The sequence below is a fragment of the Xyrauchen texanus genome, chromosome 3, assembly GCF_025860055.1.
Source record: "Xyrauchen texanus isolate HMW12.3.18 chromosome 3, RBS_HiC_50CHRs, whole genome shotgun sequence".
Lineage (NCBI taxonomy): Eukaryota > Metazoa > Chordata > Actinopteri > Cypriniformes > Catostomidae > Xyrauchen > Xyrauchen texanus.
Window position 1 is genome coordinate 4,840,879 of NC_068278.1, and position 25,081 is coordinate 4,865,959.

Below are 25,081 nucleotides of genomic sequence, written 5' to 3' on the forward strand. Positions count from 1 at the left end.
ACTAGCTTCAAAGCTTTATTGTTTGTCCAGATAATGTGATTTCAATCACTTTAAAGTGATCACTTTTTTATAATCTAAATATTCTTACTCATCACTTTGATATAAAAGGAGTTATGATCTGACACATGTCCATTCAACAGCTGCTCCCTCTCAGTTTAGTTAATCTTACATCAGGCTTCATTCATGGCATGAAAAGAACAGCCCAAGAATAAACATTGTCCAGTCCGCTAAGAGTTAACTTTTTGATTTCATGCACATTGTTTTACAGCTATTTGTTTGTTTATTGCATTATATTTATCCATATATATATATAAATATATATATATATATATATATATATATATATATATATATATATATATATATATATATATATACATACATACACATACACACACACAGACATACAAATATATTTTTTATCATTGGTTTTAATTCTACAACCAGAATATTTATTAAGTGCCCTCTTTGTTTTTAATCATCAGATCTCTTCTGCCTCTTATATTGATGGAAGTTTGAAAACAGCCTAAATAGATTTTCTTTTATGTAAATTGCATACATACTCCTCATTAGTTACGCAGCATTAAAAATCACCTTAACATTTTTGACTGTATTTAATTTGTTCATAACTCAAGAAATGATCACTAATTCCCTGTGTTTCTATTATTAATCTTTTTAATTTGATTTCTTTTCTCCTCTCAGTTAGTCTCCTCTCAAATTCAGTAACAGCTTATTTCCACATTATGATTTCTGTTTCAGGAGGAAAAAAAAAAAAAAAAAAAGTCTTGTTCTGTTTCTCTGTGCGTGCTCAAAGCCCTCCCTTTACAGCTCCTTTTTCTTGCTCTAGCAGCCCCTCCCCTACAGCTCTTCACAGCACTCAGTCTCCAGCGTACTGTATGAGAGAGAAATGTTATCTGCTGCAATTTCTTTCCAGTCAACAAACGGACATTTTTGTAAGGTCTCCGCTAAGTTTACTACTTTAATCAGACCCTTCACCAGTTCCTTTTTTCAAAAAATTTTTTTTAGTTAACCTCCTCCTCTGCCCTGTATAATCGATATACTCTGATTCTTTCCAAAAAAGATTACTGATCCCCTTTGACTCTATCAGTGTTTTGTCCAATTCTCTCTGCCACTCTTCAGATCTGCGTTGATCTCCAAACTTTACAAAACTCGCTTGTCTTTGTATTTTTTCTCTAGTCTTGTTCACTGCAATGGAAAACATTTAGCCTTTTCTTTATCTTTCCCAATTATTCTATTTTTTCTCTTCTGAATCTCCCCTTCCCCTCACTCACAGAGCTGTCCGTTCAGTTGACCAGTGAGCGAGAGCAAGGCAAGGAGATATCAGAGAAGCAGGTGCCTTTTGCGTCTTTATACTTTTTCAACAATTGTTTTATTCAATTCACTGTTTCAATTCATTTGTCCACTTTTGCTCTCATTGAGCATCTCCTCATTGCACCTGATTCTCTGTATTATTCTGCCTCTGCACACAATACATCATCAACACTGCAATCATGCATTTGAATAAACACAAGAACAGCGCAATTAGTACCGTAAGCACACATGCACCAACAACATGGTTAGTCATGCACATTATTCATTATCTCAAACATGCACATAGTTCAACAATTCCCCATTTTCTGCACAGTCCGGGTTCCGTCAAACACTGCAATAAATAACTTAATCTAACACCTGGTGGAATATTACGCGAATTTTCACTTCTCCACCCGTGTTAGGATTTTCACCTGTACAGGATTTTCAGCCACTCTTCTGGCAAAACCTTGAATAAATGCACCTAACCGGGAATTTCCACGCGCCGTCGCTTCTCGACTCACCCCTGTCACGATTTGCAGACAACGAAAGCAGACGAAGGTTGAGGATCCAAATGCAGTTAATGTTATTATTATTACCAACACAAAGGAAAACCCACAATGTGGAAATAAACATGAACAGAGAACTCGGGCAGGGAAACACACACCAGGCTAACAACATTCATGAACATACAAACAACGACTGACAGAGACTGAACAAACAGACAGGGTTTAAATACAAGAATGTGGGACAAAGGGGCCAATGAACAAACAGGACTCAAACAAGATAACAAGGTGATCGACAGAAACCAAAGGCAAACAAATGAGGGCAGGTGCAAACAATGAACGAAAGCTAACAAGGAGACAGTGGAGCTACAAAAGGGCCAAAAGTGAAAACTAAGGAGTACAAATGTGACAAAAATGGTAAACATAAGGGCAACGGTGGAACAAGACAGGGTATACATAACAGAGCCCCCCCCCTCAAAGGATCGGCTTCCAGACGATCCTAAAAAACAAAGACAAAAGAGAAAAAACCCACAGAGAACAAAATGATGGCACCGGGGGCAGACAGGCAGACCGGGGGGGGGGGGCACAAGAGCAAGGAGGCAGTCCAAGGGGCACAGAGGGCAGGCAGGAAGTCCAAGGGGGCACAAAGGGCAGGCAGGAAGTCCAAGGGGGGCCACGAGGGGAAATGAGACAGTCCACGGGGGCACAAAGGGAGATGAGACAGTCCATGGGGGCACAAGGGGCAATTAGGCAGTCCACGGGGGCACAAAGGGACAGGTTTAGGAGGCCGGGGTGGTATCGACCGGGCAGGGACAGGTTTAGGTGGTCTGGGAGGTGTTGACCGGGCAGGGACAGGTTTAGATGGCCCGGGGGCTGGCCATAATTCACGGGCCGGTTCAGGGGGCCTGGGAGGAGGCCACAGGACAGAGGCCGGTTTTGGTGGCCTGGGAGATGGCCGTGGGCCAAGGGCCGGTTCAGGGGACCTGGGAGGTGGCCACAGGACAGAGGCCGGTTTTGGTGGCCTAGGAAATGGCCGTGGGGCAAGGACCGGTTCAGGGGACCTGGGAGGAGGAGTGGCCACTGGGGAGGCCGGCGGAACCACGTGAAGTGGCGCCAAGGAGGACCTCTGAGGCAGAGCCGAGGGAGGCTCGGGAGGCGAAGCCGAGGGAGGTGATGGCCTTGAAGGCTCAGAAGGCGGAGCTGAGGGAGGCTCAGGAGGTGGAGCTGAAGGAGGCTCAGGAGGTGGAGCCGAGGTAGGCAGCGCCGTAGGAGGCTTTAGGAGTGGAGACCTGGAAGGCTCTGGAATCTCTGGGGGCAGAGCCGTAGGGGGCTCGGGAGGCAGAGCCATAGGAGGCTTGGGAGGCTCTGAGGGCGGAGCCGTCGGAGGCTTGGGTGGCGGAGCCATTGGAGGCTCGGGAGGCGGAGCCGTAGGAGGTTCTGGAGGCGGAGCCGTAGGAGGCTTAAGAGGCTCTGGAGGTGGAGCCGTAGGAGGCTCTGGAGGCAGAGCCGAGGGAGGCTCGGGGAGAAGAGGCTCTGGAGGCAGAGCCGAGGGAGGCTCGGGGAGAAGAGCCACAGGAGGCTGAGCCGAAGGAGGCTCGGGAGGTGGAGCCGTGGAAGGCTCGTGAGATTCTGGAGGCGGAGCCCTAAAAGACCTAGGAGACGGGGCTGAGGAAGGCGGAGCCGAGGATGGCTCAGGAGGACCAGGAGGCGGAGCCATAGGAGGCTCGGGAGGCGGAGCTGTAGGAGGCTTAAGAGGCTCTGGAGGCGGCGCCGTAGGAGGTTTCAGAGGCGGAGCCCTAGAAGGCTCTGGGGTCTCTGAGAGCAGAGCCGCAGGAGACTCGGGAGACGGAGCCGTAGGAGGCTCGGGGGGCGGAGCCCAGGAAGGCTCGAGGGGCTTGAGGGGCGGAGCCCTGGAAGGCTCGAGGGGCTTGAGGGGCGGAGCCCTAGGAGGCTCGAGAGGCGAAGCCCTGGAAGGCTCGAGAGGCTTGAGGGGCGGAGCCCTGGAAGGCTCGAGAGGCTTGAGGGGCGGAGCCCTGGAAGGCCCTGGGGTCTCTGGGAGCAGAGCCGTAGGAGGCTCGGGGGGCGGAGCCCTGGAAGGCTCGAGAGGCGGAGCCCTGGGTGGCTCGAGAGGCCTGGGAGGTGGAGCCCTGGCAGGCTTGAGGGGCGGAGCCCGGGAAGGCTCGAGAGGCGGAGCCCTGGGTGGCTCGAGAGGCCTGGGAGGTGGAGCCCTGGCAGGCTCGAGAGGCTTGAGGGGCGGAGCCCTGGAAGGCTCGAGATGCTTGAGGGGCGGAGCCCTAGGAGGCTCGGGCTCGCTGAACGTGGCTGATGAGAGCTCAGGCTCGCAGACCGGGGCAGGCTCTGGCTCGCAGACCGTGGCTGACGAGGGCTCTGGCTCGCAGACCGGGGAAGGCGAGGGTTCTGGCTCGCAGACCGGGGCAGGCGTGGGCTCTGGCTCGCAGACCGGGGCAGGCGTGGGCCGGGAAGCGGACGCCTGTCTTCTCCTCCTCCTCCGGGCGGACGAAGTAGGCCGTGCTGGTTCAAGGGAAGCCATTGGCGTGGGGGGTTGTTCGCTGACAGGAGGGGCTGGTGTGTCAGGGAGCGGTGAGCTGCACACGCTAGTAGGGTCGTTTCCAGGTAGTCGCGGAAAGTGCAGCCGGGCGCTGCCTGTGGCACCCACTCCCTCAGCGAGGGGTTCAAGCTGTTCTTGAAAAAGACCATTAATGCCGAGTCCTGGAAGTCAGTAGCATTTGCCAGGAGGAGAAAGTAGAGAGCGTGGTCTACAAATGGGTGATCTTCTTGCTGCAGGTTGAGCATCCGACATTTGGCCCGAATAGCTGCTGGATCCATGTATGGTCAGTCGTTCTGTCACGATTTGCAGACAACGAAGGCAGACGAAGGTTGAGGATCCAAATGCAGTTAATTTTATTATTATTACCAACACAAAGGAAAACCCACAATGGGGAAATAAACATGAACAGAGAACTCGGGCAGGGAAACACACACCATTCTAACAACATTCATGAACATACAAACAACGACTGACAGAGACTGAACAAACAGACAGGGTTTAAATACAAAAATGGTAAATAAAAGGGCAACGGTGGAACAAGACAGGGTATACATAACAACCCCCAGGCTTTTTCTACCTTCTTTAAATAACCTTTCTTAAACAATCCCACCCCCAATTTTTGAAATCTGGAACTCGCCTCTATTTTAGCCAATTATTCCAAATTATTCTATGTCCGGACCGGCAAAAGTCTCAGGGAAGTCACTTACTGGGACTTGCTATCACATATCACACAAGATCACCTTAAGCAAAACGCTTACCTTGAGTTTGTGGCGCCGGTGATCTAGTGTAACTCGTGCAAGCCGTCCTGTCGGTGACCTTTCGACCCCTTTGACCTCACTGCCATCCCTTCTGTGGTCGCCAGCAATATGTCGTGGAAAATCACGATGAATCTCTCTAAGTTGTAAGAAAACTCTGAGTCTTGAGATGCCAAAGTTGTAGTTTATTGAACACCAACAAACATGAGACCGGTCAGCTGTCCGTTCTGACTCATTATCCTAAGTTCTCAGTTATATACCTCTTTGTTATATTGTTACCCACCATCTCTGACTAACGAGGTCACTGCCTTGTTTCTTTCCCTCGCCCATCTATTAAAAAGAAACATATATCCTTGCCTCTCTATCCCATCAAATACTTTTTATCTTTGTCCTACATTTTCAGCGCATTCCCACAATGAGGCAGCCTTGTTTGCTCATACACATTATTATTTGAAAGAAAACACCAGCTGCAAAGATATCATACATTCAGCTTATTAGAACAAGACACCATTCATATAATAACTGATTAAAAGTATCTTTGCAAAGATACGTGCCAGCACAAAGGAAACACACCAAGGACTCACATCAGAATACTATTGATTAACAGAAACATATTTTGTTTTTGAAGAAATACACCTGTTTTTCAAGGTTATATACCATAGGATACATTTGTTTGCATTTGTCTATGGGATTCGACTGGAAAAGAGCTCAAACTCAAATGCAGGGTTAGTTGTCACACATGGTTTAAACATTTCCTCACATGCTGGTAAGATGAAACTTCATTTGTTTACGTTTTGCCATATCAACACTGCATAGTTTGCCATATCAACACTGCAAATCTGTGGGAAAATCCGCTCTGGGAATTTGCGTGAGAGTACCAGTGACAAAGGCACAGCTCACGAATCCCCATGGCACAACAGAGCCATGAAACACTCGATTTATATAGGAAGAAAACACACTCCGTACCGGTGCTGCACATTAACAATCAGAACACCTGAGAGCGATTAAGAGAGAGGGATAAAGACAAAACACACACTCCACATACACAAACAATACAGCCGAGAAGGCAATCACAATGGGGGACATATTTAGCTTTTCAATTTCCTAGAAAAGAGTGCGAGCTGCAGAAAACATGCTGACACCAGCAGAAAACCTGCTGACACTAAACGACTCATAACAGCCAGAACAAACATTTATCATATATTCAAAATAACACATTCCAGCACTGGATCGGTAATCAAAACATACACAGATCAGAAACAGAAACTCCAACTCAAGAACTTGAGATGTTTAACACATGAATTAAGAAATTTTGTTAAATGAAGAACGTAGTTACACACACACTTCATATACATACCATACAAAAGAGGGATCCATTCTAGACAGGACACCAAAAATGTTCCGTGTTATTTTGGGAATCATTCATGGAGCTTGGATGCCTTCTATTGGACATTTATTTTAATTGCCACTCATTACATATACACATCATGAAATTATTTTTACATTTCAGTTGATATTTTTATTATGTTTTATTTTATATAAACATTTAGACATAAATTAAGAACCTCCAATCTTGCCAAATACCCCAAAATATGTGAATATGCACAAAAAAGTAATGAAGACATTTAATACATTGCAGTGGCAACAGTATTTAAGAAATCAAGAAACCCTTCCGAATTTTAAATCTGCATAATTTGCTTAACATAAATGTTTTTTTTTTTTTTTTTAAGCAATTCAGGTTAACATAACAGGGATATTTCAAAGTTTGTTAAAAGTGACACACTTCCTTTCGCCAGATGGTGGCGCTACGACTGTGACCCACAATAGTTACGTCAATGTGATCAGCCTGCAAGGACAAACATTTGGCTCAATTTTGATATTTAAAATTTTCTGCATCCAGAAGATTTGAGACTTTCCTTATTCCACTTTTGACCAGCCCTAATGGCCAACGACTATGATGTGTTTGCAAAATTTCATGACATTTTAAGCATGTCAAGTGCTTCAAAAACACCCAAATATAGGAAGAAAGGAATAATAACAATGAATGTGTTTTCATGGCAACAGTATTTAAGATATAAAATATGCCTTTACAATTTTACATCAGCAGTTTCTTGACATTATTCTAAATAATTTTGAAGCAATTCATGTAAACACAGAAAAGCTATTTCAAAGTCTGTTAAAGTGCCATACTTCTAGCTGCTAATTGGTGGCGCTATGACCGTGACCCGTAATAGCCGCATAAATTTGATCAGCTCCCATTACCAAACATACAGCTGAATTTTCAATTTATACAATGCACACAGAAGATATAAGGAACTTCCTGTTTCACATTTTTAGCCATAAATGTATTGCTTCGCCATGGCGGCACCGTTCAAACTATTAACAATCTGTTCGCAATTTAGCATCTACAATGTCTTGGCATGATGTTTCCAATCACATAAATCCCCTACCCTAGGAGGAGTTTTTAAAAGAGCAGACTCTGCAATTTTCAGAAAATCAAAAATGGCTGGCTTCCTGTTGAGCGGAGCTAATGACTGGGAGTATAAAAGTTGTTTGGCTTTATGAGAACTATATATGTACCAATTCTGGTGACTGTAGGTGTAAATGGGGGTGCTACAGACCCCCCCCTTACATGCCCATTTTCAAGGGAGGCACTATAGAGCCCCCCTCCATGCACCCCCTTCAACTTTGCCCAGCCCTAATGGCAGACAACTCTTATGTGTGTTCAAAATATCATGAAAATTCAAGCATGCCAAGTATCTCAATCATGTGATATTCATAAAAAGGAATCATGGGATCTAATGCATTGCCATGGCAACACTAATTTAAAATCTGTACTGTCTTCACATTATTCCCCAAAAAATTATGCTACTCAGGTAAACATAAGATATTTCAAAGACTGTTATACGTGCCACACTTCCTTCCGCCAGTTGGTTGCACTACAAACGTGACCCACAATAACCACATCTACAGTGCATCTGGAAAGTATTCACAGCGCGTAAATTTTTCCACATTTTGTTATGTTACAGCCTTATACCAACATTGATTAAATTAATTATTTACCTCAACATTCTACAAACAATACCCCATAATGACAACGTGAAAAAAGTTTGTTTGAAATCTTATAAAAAATAAAAAATATCACATGTACCCAAGTATTCACAGCCTTTGCTCAATACTTTGTTGAAGCATCTTTGGCACCAATTACAGCCTCAAGTCTTTTTGTGTATGATGCTACAAGCTTGGCACACCTATTTTTGGGCAGTTTCTCCCATTCTTCTTTCCAGGACCTCTCAAGCTTCATCAGGTTGGATGGATAGCGTCGGTGCACAGCCATTTTCAGATCTCTCCATAGATGTTCAATCGGGTTCAAGTCTGGGCTCTGGCTGGTCCTCTCAAGGACATTCACAGAGTTGTCCTGTAGCCACTCCTTTGTTATCTTAGCTGTGTGCTTAGGGTTGTTGTCCTGTTGGAAGATGAACCTTCACCCTGTCTGAGGTCCAGAGCACTCTGGAGCAGGTTTTCATCAAGGTTGTCTCTGTACATTGATGCATTCATCTTTCCCTCGATCCTGTTTGGTCTCCCAGTTCCTGCTGCTGAAGAAAATCCCCACAGCATGATGCTGCCACCACCATGCTTCACTGTAGGGATTGTATTGCCACATGATGAGCAGTGCCTGGTTTCCTCCAGACATGACACTTGCCTTTTAGTCCAAAGAGTTCAATCTTTGTTTAATCAGAACAGAGAATTTTATTTCTCACAGTCTGAGAGTCCTTCAGGTGCCTTTTGACAAACTACAGGTGGGCTGTCATGTGCCTTTTACTGAGGAGTGCCATACAGGCCTGTTTGGTGGAGTGCCACAGAGATGGTTGTTCTCCTCTCTGTTAGTGTGGCCATTGGGTTTTTGGTCACCTCCCTGACAAAGGCCTTTCTCCCCCGATCGCTCAGTTTGGCCAGGCGCCAGCTCTAGGAAGAGTCCTGGTGGTTCCAAACTACTTCCTTTTACAGATGATGGAGGCCACTGTGCTCATTGGGACCTTCAATGTTGCAGAATTTTTTCTGTACCCTTGCCCAGATCTGTGCCTCGATACAATCCTGTCTCGGAGGTCTACAAACAATACCTTGGACTTCATGGATTGGTTTGTTCTCTGACATGCACTGTTAACTGTGGGACCATATATAGATGGGTGTGTGCCTTTCCAAATCATGTCCAATCAACTGAATTTACCACAGGTGGACTCCAATCAAGTTGTAGAAACATCAAGGATGATCAGTGGAACCATTTTTAATACATTTGCAAAGATTTCAAATAAACTTCTTTCACATTATCATTATGGGGTATTGTTTGTAGAATTTTGAGGAAAATAATTTATTTAATCCATTTTGGAATAAGGCTGTAACATAACAAAATGTGGAAAATGTTAAGCGCTGTGAATACTTTCCGGATGCACTGTATGTGATCAGCCAGCAAGGCCAAGCATAAAATCAGCAAAATTTTTATGTAAATCACACGATGCACAAAGATGATAAGACACTTCCTATTTACAAAATTTTTACATTTCTTGATCGTGTTGCCACGGCAACACTGTTTGATATATAAAAAATCTGTTCACAATTAAGCATCGTTAATGTCTTGGCATGATGTAGACCACATTTGGTACCTTGTAATATGAAATCCATAGGAGGAGTATTTCATTTTTCAAACAATCCAAAATGTCCAACTTCCTGTTGGGCAGAGCTTATGAAAGTAGTCTGGCTTAATGATATCTATATATGTACAAAGTTTAGTGATGGTTGCTCAAAAAGGATGTGCTACAGAGCCCCTGAACATGCCCATCTTCTAGGTGGCACTACAGAGCCTCCCTTAAATGCTTCCCCCTGCTACTTTGCCCAGTCCTAATGGCCAGCGACTCTGATGTGTGTGCAAACTTTCAAGAGTTTTCATGCATGTTAAGTACCCCAAAAGTACTGAAAACCTTGAAAAGAAGAAGAATCTTTAGAAGAACAATATGGCCCTAATAATCCTTAGAACAATAGTGCTTGGGCCATAATAATAATAATAATAATTGTGAAAAACATTCCAAAAACAATAGGGCTTTAGCACCTGCACCTTTGGTGCTCAGGCCCTAATAATCCTTAGAAGAACCTTGAAAAGAACAATAGGGCTTGCATACTTTCAGTGCTTGGGCCCTAATAATAATCCTTAGAAGAACAATAGGTTCTTCACATTTTCAGTGCTTGGCCCTAATAATACGAAAACTAATGTATACAATGGTGGCTAAGCAGGCGAGAAAGGAGTGTAGAAAATTATGTACAATAGACTATACTACACTCTAAAAAAAAGATGGTACTTTACTGACCTTAGCAATTGGCTATATGCACGGTTACTTCCTAGTTTAGATAAGCCAGCTCAGGTATTTCCGGTCAACTGTCATTCCTGAAGAAGATGTCAAAGATGTTCTATACTCGCTGCCTGCAGGATCTACCTCGAGTCAACACAAATGATGATGTACACCACCTGATTCATTCAAATTCAAAGACTTCATCAAGCAAATGTGAAAAGGGATTTATTATATCCAGCTAAATCCATGACTACGAAGGTAAGTTAGTAAAAGTACACTATAATTATTTAGTTCTGTAAGCTAGCTATAGACAGCTAACGTTATTGAACTGTTAAGTTGAAAGACCAACGATAGCTTAACGTTAGCACTGGTAAACAGAATATAACCGCTAAGTTGGCAGCATTTAGATATATAGATCTGTCTCCCGCTACTCTCCTTGACATAACCAGGCTTGACATAACCAGGCCATGTGGTCCTTGCTTAATTTGTTGCCTCCATTTCTCAGTTTCTGACAAGAATGAGGCAGGAGAGGTGTCTGTGAGGGCAAGCTGCTTCAGGTCAATGAGGAAAAAAGAGAGACCACACAACTTGAGTGTAGGGGAATGACAGCAGGTTCAATAATGTTAATACATTCTGCTTTCCATGTGCTAGTATAAAATAGGCTGAAGAATAGATAGTGACTGTAATACTGTTTGGACCGACATCCTACTGTTGCACCAACAGAACCATGCACCAGCTAGGGCCTACGCTGTGTGTTTCAAAAAGTATTTTATTCAAAAGTACATAGTACACGCTATGTTTATTATGTAGTAGACATCGGGGACACAGGTAAAAATTCCCAGAGAGTAGAGGCAGGTAGGTTGCCAGCATCTGACATTGTACACAGTGAGCATGTTTAAAACACATAATTAGCTACACTGTGACTCCATGTAGTTCTGTTATTAAATATGTATTTCAGTAATCTCAGCCACACTCAATAAAATGTATTTACCTGAATCTCAAAACACATGAGATACAGTATCAATTGATAATTATTATAATTTTTTTTACAGGTTGATCTCAAAGACTCTAAAGCGTTGAGCTGTTGGCCTGTCATTGCTCATGTGTGGCAGGGCTTGCACTATGCAATCATGTTGCAGCTTTGCTCTACCAGACCTCACATTACAGCCAGCAGGGAGTAACGGCTGTCCCCCCTACTCACAGCACAGGGTCTGAGCAGCAGTGGCACAAACGTAGAACCCAGGTGATGTTTTCAACATTATGTGTCTCACTTCTTCCTGGTTATGTCACGTAAATCGCATCAACTTTCAAGGCTCCAAGCATCCTTCCTTATGAAAATGTGATCATATGAGCTAAATTGTTTTTACACAAAGTAAATAAGTTCTTGTACAACATTTATTGACAGGGCTTTAAGCCTGGTCCAACAAATGAGATTGTGGTGTTGTCAGCTAGGCCCAAGGAGAGAAGATTGGCTGAAGGGATCAGGTAATCTGTAGAAATGGACAGTATGTCTGCTACATGAATTAAAATATGTACTGGAAATGTAAAATTGTACTTTGTATTTTTAGACTAGTCTTTATTAGACTTAAGATGAACCTCTAATTGAACTGAATGTCCATACAGACACACACATCATCCCTGTAGCATAGAGCTACACAACACTGAAGTAGAATTTGACATGAAAAGCATTAATTTATAATAATAACAAACAGTACATACATGCTTGTCTAACTGTTCAGTTGTGTATATTTTCAGGAGTAACTTGTACAACGGGGCCTGTGACCGGACCTGTGACCTTCCAGACATGTCAGTTCTGCATGTGAATGAGATTTACCAAGGAATGCCAAGGGAAACTGCTCCACCCATAACAACAATGGGAATAACAGTTATTTAATTGTTTATTCAAAGAATATTCAGAGACGGGAGAGTCATAAAAACAATCAAACAAAAGGTTGATTACGTTTACTTTTACCTACCTATGCTTTAGGCTTGAAAATTTCCATTGTTAACTTTCAATCAGTTTTTTTTACAAAGTTCAAATAGTTTAGTTTTCATTACATTTCTGAGCAGTTTTCATGAGCAGAAATTGTCTTTTTATTGTCATCTGCCACAAATATTTTCTAATAAAATAGAATTCTAGTATACAATGTATACATATTATGTTTTGTAGTTGAACATGTCATCATTAATTTATTAAATTACATATTTTCCTATAAATGTTATTTATGTGAGGTTATAATGTGTATGTGTATATATGTGTTTGAGGTTATATCTCATTAGTACCTAAAAAAAGTATTGTTTGTAATGGCCACAATAAAATACACAAAGCTTTGGGGAGCCATTTAAAAAAGGCAGTTACAAACAAATTTACATTTATGCATTTGGCAGACGCTTTTATCCAAAGCGACTTACAGAGCCCTTATTACAGGGACAATCCCCCTGGAGCAACCTGGAGTTAAGTGCCTTGTCAAGGACACAATGGTGGTGGCTGTGGGTCTTGAACCAGCATCCTTCTGATTACCAGATTACCAGTTATGGTGCTTAGACCACTACACCACCACCACTCCTGTATAGGTTTATTCACTGGAAGCATGAAACTGAAAATGAGGGGAAAATACAGATCCCTGTATGAAGTTGTAGAGATGTAAATCCATTCTTTATCACTGAACAAAAGCAGTAGCCAACAACAGTAAAATAGTTTAAATACTAAACAGAACTGCATACTGGTCTTGATCCATCTATTTAGACAAAGCTTTTACAAGAGGGCCACTCTGGTAATTTAACAGAAGGCATGCAACTACATAGAGCTGGTTAATGTTACCAAACATATTTAGGGGGATAAACGTGTCAAAGAATTTGTGTTCCTTTAAACAGCGAATAAGGCGCTCAACATGCACTCTCAGATGTGCAATAGCCTGGGTCTCCCTGACCTCGTGCGCTGGCATCTGAACTCTCCCAGAAAGAAATGGAGGCCTGTACACTTTACAGGGCACACAGTCATCCTTAAGAAAGCCTCTGTCCACTATTATTGCCATATCCTGCCTATGTAAGTATTCCTGACTCTGCAAAGATCTGCTTATCAATTACTGAGCCAGCAAAGAGGGGAGAAACAAAGGTTATAGCACCATGGGGGGTCGTTGTTGGTCGTCGGAGGGGTAAGTTTGAAAACTAATAGTCAAATTGAATTTAGCTCAGGATGAACACTGAGGGACGCAACAGTGCTTAGGTGTCGTCCACTCACATTGCTGAAATTTAAACGTCTTTTTCATTTCGTTCACTTATTTTTATAATCTATTTAAACAAGTGAATAACTGTTACAAAAAAAAAAGTTTGATATCGCCTTACAGGCTATTTACACTGTCTATCAGAAAATGTAATATGCCGCTACAGCAAGTGACGTTTCACCGTAAGTTTTTGAGCTGGCTTATATTATTCCGGAAGTTGTAATTAACGTTCCATGCATATAGCCCATATCTTCCTGAAGAACCCTTTTGTGCTCAAATGGTTCTTTGCATTGGGCATTAGGGGTTCTTTATTCCCACGCTTTTGGTTTTTGAATTAAACTGTCAATACATTTGTTCAAAGCCACCTCGTCAGTGAGTCTTGGCAACACTCTCCACAGGTAAACTTGATATCTTTTTTTTTAAATCTATATTTACCTATTTGTAGATTTAGCAGGAATGTTATCAGGGATAACAAATCCCTTTAAAACAGTTAAATGGGAGTGAGCATTTGCTTATTTCAATGTATTTGAAAGTGAAACCGTGGCAAATTTAAAGATAACAGTTTATCATAAATGTGGTGTTTGGGAGCAAGAGCTTGGCCAAATTTGAAGTCATGATTTTTAACACTTTTGTAACTGCTATGGCTATAACTTTTCATGTTGGGGAGATCACATTTACTCAGCTCATTCACATCATAAAAATTAAAGACGAATATACAGTAAACTGTATGTTTTTTGTATAGTTACTATTTTAAGCATTAATGTGACTAATTGCGCAAAATAATTTTTCTCATTTCAACATTATCCTCTATGCATTCAATAATTGTAAATTATTTTACTCAGAGCTTCTTAAGATTTAAAAATTTAGCCACAATGTCCAAATAAAACCTGCATCCAGTTATTTTTTGCAAATATATTTCTGTAATAATCCTGATGAGAGCTCATGACATCTCTCTGCAGGGCATGAGACCGATGGACCAACTTTAGTATTTATAACCTCTAAATAATAATCACAGAATGAATTAAACTATGCCTGTAAACAGATGGCAATTTTGTCACTGCTTGATAAAGACAGCACAGTGCAGGGGTAGGTTTTTGCAAAATGTTGAGCATGTCCATAATGTTACGTCCCAGGGAGTATCTTTCTTTTATTTCCTTGTTACATCTGTGGATATAGAAGTTGCATGTATATTGATTATACATTGTATGTTTTCTGTTGTCTCCCTTGTGTTCTCTGTCATCCCAACCAGGTTAATTTACATCAGCTGCGAATGATTAAGATCGAGTGCTGAGCAGCTCTGATTGGTGCACTACCTGAAGAACATGTGAATAAAGCTGAGGTGGAAAGTCTGCTAGGAGAGACTCTTTCTCCTGCCTCAGCGTTGGTAGCCTTTGTGATGTTGTTAATTAGGAACTACAATTTGTATTTTATGTTAAACTGTTACCCCATTTTAAACATTGTAACTATAAGATCCTTTGTTGGGTGTGTGATCATTTCCACCCGTTGTATCTACGGAAGCGGTAGAGAGGTGGGCGCCATTTTCTTTGTTATTAAACCCGTTTTCTCTTGTTTATGGCTAGGTGGGAGTGAGGGCTAGGTTTATATGTAAGGGTAAGTAGTTTGTGCCTCCCTTTCAGCTAGACTCATTTTGTTTGTTATTTTGGCCTGGTCCCCTCTTGAAGACTTTATGCTTCCCTTTGTTTTTTATTTTTAGAGGAAAATAAACTTGTAAACTGTTTTCGTAACCTGTTGTGGTTATTGTTGGCTGGGACAGGAGTGAAGACCTCCAAACACGTTTTTTTTCTTCTTTAAGTTCCTTATCACTTGTTAGTTTTCTTCCCGACCCCTAGACGGGGAGGATAAGTAACAATATTAAGCACTTTAAATTTCATCTATTGAGATGTAACAATTGGGGGCTTGTCCATTCATCTATTGAAACGTAACAATTGGGGGCTTGTCTGTTCGTCTATTGAAACGTAACAATTGGGGGCTTGTCCGTTTGTCTATTGAAACGTAACAATTGGGGGCTCGTCCGTTCGTCTATTGAAACGGAACAATTAGGGGTTCTTCTGTTTGTCTATTGAAACGTAACAATTTGGGATTCGTCTATTGGGACCTGACAATTGGAATCTCGTCTTTTTGTGCACATTCGGTAAGTCTTTTTGAATTTTTGTTTTGGCTGCTTTTGAACTTTTAGCGGGGGAAGAGATCCCATATTAGTGAATATGGAATTTGACTTGATTATGTTCACTTTATCGCCCACTTTAGAAGAATTTGACCGATGTAGAAAGAAGGATCTGATTATAATTGCAGATTTCTTTAATATATCAGTTCCTAAAGCAGCCAAGAAACAGGTGTTAAATGATGATATATACCGTAAGTTAGTAGAGGCAAGTATCTTACCGGAATGCTCTGGGGAGGGTGCGGTTAATGCAGGGTCTGGTGATGATACCTCATCCGATAAAATCAATTCAGTATGTAGTAGTACAAAGGTCCCTTGCGAAGATCTTCAATTGAAAGAATTGGATCTTGCTTTGAAGCAACATGAACATGAAACTCAGCTTCTGCACTTGAGAGCTCTAGAGATTGAGGCAGGTCGGGATATTAAACTGCAAGAATTAGAGCTTGAGGCTCAAGCCTTGCGCAATAAACCATTTCCATTACCTCGATTTAGATCTTTCTCTGATAATGGTGCATCGCAAGCTAAATTTGATGTCGGTAAATTTGTCAAATTAATACCTCCATTTCGCAAAACGATATTTTACCGCCTTCGAACGTGTTGCTGCTAAATTAAGTTGGCCGAGATACATGTGGGCACTAATGTTACAATGCAATCTCATTGGCAAGGCTCAAGAGGTGTGCTCAGCTTTGCCAATCAAAGATTCATTAGACTATGAAATTGTAAAGGCTGCGGATTTGCGAGCTTATGAATTAGTGCCGGAGGCATATCGACAAAGATTTAGGGCTTGTTCAAAAGCAGCCAAACAAACATTCGTGGAGTTCACGAGAGGAAAAAAACACTTTTTGAGAAGTGGTGCTTAGCCAGCAAAACTACAACTTTTGAAGAGCTGCAAGAGCTTGTTTTATTGGAGGACTTTAAGTGTTGTGTGCCCGAAAGTCTTGTAGTGTATTTAAATGAGCAAAAAGTATCTAAGCTTTCTGATGCAGCGGTTTTAGCTGATGAATTCGTGCTTACCCACAGAACTGTGTTTCCGTCTGTGTGTCCTGTTCAAACAGTGGGTGAGAAAGTAAGGAAGGAATCTGTGCGAGTTAGTGTTTCTAGACCTAGCCATGACTCTAAATTCGTCCCAAAAAATGCTGCAGGCAAAAGAGTATGCTTTTACTGCCTTGACCCTGATCATTTGAACTCAGATGGTAAAGCATGGAAGCAAAAAAATGCCACTAGCAAATCTAAGTGTTTCATTTGCACAAACTCTTTCTGTTCCCGATGTGGATCATCCTTGTTTACCAGCTACCTTTAATCCATTTGTAATGGAAGGCACAAATGCCCTTTCCAATGACTCTGAGTTTAGACCGATTATGATGCTGAGAGATACGAGGGCAGCGCAGTCATTAATTTTGGAGAGCACGCTACCTTTTTCGGCATATACAGGCAGTGATGTGCTAATTCGTGGTGTGGAATTACGCTGTATTTCAGTACCTTTACATGTGTATATAACCTCTGAACTCATTACAGGTGCTGTGAAAATGGGAGTACGTTCACAGCTGCTGGTTGAAGGTGTGAGCATGATATTAGGTAATTACCTAGTTGGTGGAAAGGGTTTTCCTCATCCCCATTGTGTCTGCTAAGCCTGACGCTTCTGACCAGTCAGATGTCTCTAGACAGTTTCCTTCTGTTTTTCCATCTTGTGCCGTAACTCGTCCTCAAGAAAAGAAATTTGGAAATGTAGTTGACATTTCAGATTCATTCCTAACTACTCAGGGAAAGATGTTTATTACATCCCAGCATCCAGAAACTGCTGAGCCTTCCAACCCATTCCAACAGCCCATAAAGATAAGAAGAGAGCATTTAGCTGCTGCTCAAAGGGCAGACCCAAATTTGACAAGATGTATTGACGCTGTAGTAGATAAGTCACAAGTCTCAAAACGTACGGTAGGTTGTTTTTGGGATAACAACATACTTATGCGTTGGTGGAAGCCGCAAGACGCTGATGATGATTGTCATGTGATATCAGATTGTATTCCCTTCTGGTTACCATGACCAGATTTTGCAGCTGGCTCATGAGCATGTATGTTCTGGTCACCTTGGGGTAACTAAGACTTATCATAGCATCACAAGACACTTCTTTTGGCCGGTTTAAAATCTGACTAAGTTTATCAAATCATGTCATGCTTGTCAAATGGCTGGAAAGCCCAATCAGACAGTTCCACAAGCTCCACTTCACCCCATTCCAATCATGGAAGAACCCTTTGAAAGACTTCTCCTTGACTGTGTAGGTTCATTGCCAAAGTCCAAATCAGGCCATCAGTACATTTTAAGCATTATGTGTACAACCACTCGTTATCCTGAAGCCATACCACTGCATACTATCAAAACCAAGGCAGTAGTGAAAGAGCTAATCAGAGTTTGCTCAATTTTTGGCTTACCTAAGGTCATTCAAACTGACCAAGGGTCAAATTTTGCATCTTATGTGTTTGACCAAATGGTAAAAGAGTTGGGCGTGGAACACCAGTTGTCAAGTGCATACCACTCAGAGTCACAGGGTGCACTTAAATGGTTCCATCAGACTCTCAAGTCGATGATCTTGTACCTACTGTGTGGAGAGCGGTAAAGACTGGGCAGAAGGGTTACCCTTGTTAATGTTCGCTATAAGGGGAACAGTGCAGGAATCTCTAGGATTTAGTCCTGCCGAGCTTGTGTTCGGTCACAGTGCGAGGGCCATTAAAACGCTTAAGTGAGCAGTTTTTAACCAAAGATTCCTCTCAAGTGTCTATCTTAGATTATGTGAGCTCTTTCCGCAAACAACTTCACAAGGCATGGGAAATTGCTAAGGCCCATCTTGCTGAAGTTCAGTCTAAGATGAAAGCCTGTTATGACCAGCGAGTGTTGTGCGCAGTTTTCAACCAGGTGATTCTGTGTAATACTACTCCCTGTTCCTGGCTCGGCCATGCAAGCAAAATTCTCTGGTCCTTACGTAGTTGAGAAAAAGCTAAGTGACACTAACCATGTTGTACGTACTACTGATCGGCATCGTAAGACCTGTCTGTCACATAAATATGATGAAGTCATATGTATCAAGAGATTCATCTAAACCTGATTTACCAGTTGAACCAATATCAGTGGTAAATATGTTTGATTATCCATGTACCCCTGAAGTGGATGACTTGGTAGATAAAAATGCTCAAATCTCTTGTGGGAGATTATCAAATTCTTCTGTTCGGACCACATTGGACTCGCATCTGTGTTATCTACCTGATGACCAATGTATTAGATCTTTTAATAGGTTATTGGCATGTACCTTTAACACCCCGTGCTAATGATATCTCCGCATTTGTTAACCCTGACAACTTGCTTAATTACAAGGTTATGGCCTTTGGAATGCGTAACGCTCCCGCTACCTTCCAGCGTTTAATGCAGAGGGTTTTGTCAGGAATACAAAATTGTGAAGTATACCTTGATGACATTGTAGTTTATTCATTGTCTGAAGCTTCTTTAACATTGAACCTTGCCAAATGTGAGTTTGCAAGGGCAGTTGTCACTTACCTTGGCAAAATAGTAGTGCAAGGCCAGGTATGTCCTGTGAGGCCAAGGTCTCTGCCATCATTGAGTTTCCCCCTCCAACCAACAAACGTGAGTTGAGGCGTTTTTTTTTTAGGTATGACTGGTTACTATAGAGGTTTTGGTGAAAATGTTGCCTCTGTATTTTCACCCCTAACAGATCTCTTGAGTACAGCACATAAGTTTGTATGGAGCCCTGAGTGTGAGTCTGCTTTCCATGCAGCGAAAGATCTTTTGTGTAATGCTCCAGTTCTGTCTGCCCCAAATTTCACCTTTCCATTTAGTCTCCAGGTAGATGCCAGTGCTTATGGAGCAGGTGCAGTGCTTCTACAAGAAGATAGCTCTGGTATTGAACATCCGGTGTGCTATTTCTCTAAAAAGTTCTCAAAATGCCAAAGATGGTATAGTACAATCGAGAAAGAGGCATTATCCTTGTTACTGGCTCTTCAGCATTTTGAGGTCTATGTAGGGTCTGGCAATGGCAAACCGATAGTGGTTTACATGGACCACAACCCTTTGATTTTTCTATCCCTTATGTCAAACGCTAACCAGCTGTTGATGAGGTGGTCCCTCATCATTCAGGAATTTAATCTGGATGTGCGTTATAAAAAGGGAGTGGAAAATGTTGTAGCCAATGCACTGTCCAGAGCTCATAATACTGAAAGTTAGAGGGTGAATAATAAATGGTTACAAGTCCTGTTTTGCTGGTGGCAAGGCTTGGCTTGTAAGTAAGGGTGGGTGTGTTACGTCCCAGGGCGTCCCTTGTGTTCTCTGTCATCCCAACCAGGTTAATTTACATCAGCTGTGAGTGATTAAGATCGAGTGCTGAGCAGCTCTGATTGGTGCACTACCTGAAGAACATGTGAATAAAGCTGAGGTGGAAAGTCTGCTAGGAGAGACGCTTTCCTCCTGCTCCAGCGTTGGCAGCCTTTGTGATTTAGTGCTGTTGTTAATTAGAAACTACAAGTTGTATTTTATGTTGAACTGTTACCCCACTTTAAACATTGTAACTATAAGATCCATTGTTGGGTGTGCGATCATTTCCACCCGTTGGTATCTACGGAAGCGGTAGAGAGGAGGGAGACATTTTCTTTGTTATTAAACCCGTTTTCTCTTGTTTATGGCTAGGTGGGAGTGAGGCAAGATTTATGTTGTTAATTTTCTATTTCTTTGTTTGTAAGGGTGAGTAGTTTGTGCCTCCCTTTCAGCTAGACTCATTTTGTTTGTTATTTTAGCCTGGTCCCCTCTTGAAGACTTTATGCTTCCCTTTGTTTTTTTATTTTTAGAGGAAAATAAACTTGTAAACTGTTTTCGTAACCTGTTGTGGTTATTGTTGGCTGGGACAGGAGTGAAGACCTCTAAACACGTTTTTTTTCCTTTAAGTTCCTTATCACTTGTTAGTTTTCTTCCCGACCCCTAGACGGGGAGGAAACGTAACAATATTAAGCACTTTAAATTTTAACCTTTACAATGTAAAACCTTCTGCAACTGGTGGTTTCCTAGCCATTGTCTTTTTTATTTTAAAGATCTCTACCAGAACATGCAACTGTGACCAACTGAAGAGGTGAGCTGTCATTTTGTTTAAAAGACTGACATTGTTCTGAAAAAAGGAGGTAATTTTTATTGTGTTTTATTGAGTTGTCTGCCTTTAAAGATATCAGATTATGTGAGTTTTAAGTAGTGAACAGAAGAACAATCTTCTCTCTATAAAAAATAATGTACACATTTCTGTCCCAACCTTAATGTGTGGAGCAATCAGGGTTTGTTACTTAATTTGCATATGCACATATTGACTCTTCCACGTTATGTATTTATTAATGTAAATATGTACGTATATATTTTATTAATGAGGGATTTGAATTTTTTTTAATAAATCATGTATTTATTCAGTCATTTATTAAAATATTCAGCTAACAATTGCTGTAAAAGCATAATTTGTTTTTCTACAATTTTTCATTTAAATAGAAAAAGTACTTGACACATGCCTTCATTTTATTTTATGTATCTGTTTGTTTGTATTTAATAGAGTAGAAATATAGAGCATCAAAAAGGTTGTTTATAGCACTATTGAAGTTTAACACTTTTAAAAAGGTGTTCTATTTAGCACCAAATATGGTTCTGCTATTGTTACAAGTCGAAGAACCCTTGTGTTGGTACTATTTAGAGCCATTTTTCTTAAGTGTAGTTAAATCATCATCATAAAATCATGAAAATACACAATATAGCCTACACAATGTTTTTTTTTTTAATAAAATTGTATTAGCATCACCATAGCGAACTTTGCCAGCTATACCTAGAAACAAATGTGTTACCTTGGCTTTGGCAAATTTAGGATCGTTAGTCGCCAAGTTCTAAAGACATTCAACCAGCACAGTTCAGCAAGGTTATATAACCTTCGAGAAATCCAGGTAGAGAACTTTTGTAATCCTGCCATGCCGAACCATGCTCATGTGGAAATACTACTGGAACCATTCCTCACAGTGCTAAAAACCATTCAGTCAGATTCTGGAAAAGAGGTTTAAGCCTATCCTCACAGCCTTGTTTTCATCCCCATCAAAAAACAAATATGGCACTACTGTGAATGAGGTTTATACTGTTCAAAACACACACAGATTTCAATTTTCTGACCCAATTTATATTAGGTGGCCTTAACTACTATGTACTTAACCATTTGATACAATGTACTTTTTATGTACATGTTGTTGCATTGTAATTACATTTTAAAGTACTTGCATTTAATTACATTTGTAGTTACACTGATAACATTACCCCCAACCCTTACCCCAAAAATCTAACTCTAACCCCTAATCCTACTCCTAAACCTACCCGTACCTCAACCTTAGTAGCAGAAAATGTAGGAATTTTGCAGAACAGAAAGTAATTAAAGAGTAAATACATTGTCTTGTATGTATTTAATGTTAGTACATAGTAGTTAAGGCCACCTAATATAAAGGGTGACCCAATTTTCAAATCTTGTAGATAACTTAAGCAAAAACACCTTTTCCAAATTTAAGTATAAAAGGCTTCCTTACCTTTAGTAGAAAAAAATAAATTACAAAAGATTGCTGTCAGATTTTCCTTTTTAAAAATGTGTTGCAATGGTACCAAATTGGACAAACTGTACTGATCCAGTTTAAACAGAAACTGCTTTTAAACATAAAACTACTTATTTGCATTAAGTTGGATTCACTCAATCTATTCACTGGAAATTAATAAAAAAAATATTATTATACTCTTAACAACAAAAATGATTACATTCTATTCCAAGAATTTTTTTTAAAGAGTATACATAATTCAATTAAATATAGATAACTAATTTTATTTTCATTAAATCTACTTATGTACACAATCATTTCTTACAGTGTACATGTCACATAACAGAAATTTTCCTCAACACAGGGACATTGCTGAATTTACTCCACCCAATCCATGTACCATGCCAGATTCAGATTAGAGTGTACCAAATTATAGTTTGTGCAAAGTTGTATATCAATGGATTTTCAAAACGTATGTAAAATTGTTCTGAAAATCCTTTTTTTTTTTTTGTTCACTAATGTTGAATGCAGGTAAAACTATCTATTGCTGTATAAGTTAGGTAATAATTATGAATTTGCTTTGTTCTTTAACGAATCAACATGTCACTAAAGCAGAATTAGCATGTGGGGGGCATGTTGGCTATCCAAACTGCATGACACTCCAACAATGCACAAATATTTGGTTAGTTGATCAATTTATTATTTAACTTTAGTGACAACATTTATACTACATTTGTGATATACTTTCATTTAATTACATTTGCTTATGCATATTATATCTTCATGCAGAAATTTTTATTTTTGGTTGACAGAGATCTATCAGACTAGTGCTTGGAGCTGATAGTTCCAAGATATTAATGAGAAGGAACTAATTTGATTAATTTCAATGCATGTCTACACTTGTGTAGCATAATGTTAAACTTATATAATAAATTAGGAAATGCAGTGCTTTTACAATATAACTAAATTTTCTTGCAATTCTCTAGCCCAAACAATACACTACTCAATTTATCCAATGGTCTTTCAGAAAACTAGATTCTGATTGGCTGAAATGAGAATTTAATGCTCCGTTCCAGTCAGTTTGAATCACTGTTCTATATTATTGAACCTACTCTGCTGTCCACCTTAAAGAAATATTTTGGGTTCAATACAAGTTATGATCAAATCAACAACATTTGTGGCATAATATTGATAACCACAAAAATAAAAATTTCAACTTGTCCCTCCTTTTCTTAAAAAAAAAATAAAAAAAGTTCAAATCAAGCTTGCAGTGAGGCACTTACAGTCAAAGTAAATGGGTCCAATTTTTTAAAGGGTGCAAAAGGCAGAAATGAGAAGCTTATATTTTGCGAGTAAATCATGCAAGGACGTATCACCATATCAATCTTAAATTGCAGCCTTAATGGATACCATACTGATGCCTCAAAGGTCAAAGTCTGCAGGATCAAAGCATTTTAGATAGTTTTCCCTCATAATTAAGTTGCCAGTTTTACAAGGGTAATGTCATTTTTCAGAGAGATGTAATTTCTGTAATGCTGTTTTTCCCTCATTAATGTGATAACGACAATGAATAGAAATTAAACATTACATGTTCTTAAGAGTGCCAACCCTTCTACATTCTGGGGCTATTACAAGGACATTCTGGATTGCGCATTTAAATTCCCCGTTTTTGATATCCGAAAAAAATAAAAAAATTATTCATACAGCTTTTTAATTCATTCAAATAAATGTAATCTTATTGCAATACTTTATCTCTGTGTCTGATTTAGAGTGGGCAAAACTCTAGATCTAATCACCTGTAGATAAAGTCAACCCTTATATTTATTCTTTCAAATTTATTTTACAAATATTAATGAGAGCTTTAACTTTTAAATGCTGGCAAGTGACCAAGGTGTAAGTGGGATAATCCAAGGCTAAGTGTGCTTTAAACAATTTAAACGTTGTGTTGGGTGTTTTTTGGATCCATGTTGTGCATTAAAATTATTTATAGCTGTGGATTATCTCTTACTTCGCACATTACAGTACATCAATGTTTTAATGCCCGCCATTGTCTTAACTATATTTTCTTGTTTAAGCGACATTGTTTCATGTATTGTTTCAAGTCAATTCAATTTGATTTGATTTAACACAGAAAATAGACATAAATATATATTGACATATTGTGTAATCCCTTCCATTTCAGCAGGTAAAAACTGATTGGTTTTCCCACTTTTCAATATTTTCAGAAATGAAAATACAGTATTTTTAACATAATACTGTACAGTGTTTCTTTACTGTAGTTTAAAAAGCAAACAAATACCAACAACAACTTTGTTTTACCTACAGATATACAACAGCCTGCAGCATGACCATGGAAAATGGTCTGCACTTCAATAAAAAAAATAAAATAAAAAAAAATATAATAAACAGTACAAAAGGATATAGAACACACAGTGTTGGCTATAGGGAGTCTTGTAAATTGGTCTTTTCTTCAATGGCCTGTTTCACAATTTCAGCCAATTTTAAGCGATCTACTTTGTCTGAAAAATTTCTACCTGTGAAGAAAATAAAATAGAAGTCAGGTCAAAATTGTCCTTTGCATTAAAAATACAAATAATAAAGG

General features: G+C 40.2%; 1 protein-coding gene across 1 annotated transcript in view; it reads right to left on the bottom strand.

The window, feature by feature from the left end:
• Positions 1-22,747: 22,747 nt before the first annotated feature.
• LOC127629765 (MAP kinase-activated protein kinase 5-like) overlaps positions 22,748-25,081 on the bottom strand; it is a 116,200-nt gene continuing 113,866 nt past the window's right edge. The window contains exon 14 of the mRNA XM_052106999.1: positions 22,748-25,013. Within this exon, the coding sequence (XP_051962959.1) occupies positions 24,919-25,013 (95 nt within the window). The 3' untranslated portion in view covers positions 22,748-24,918. The remainder of the gene's footprint in view (positions 25,014-25,081) is intronic.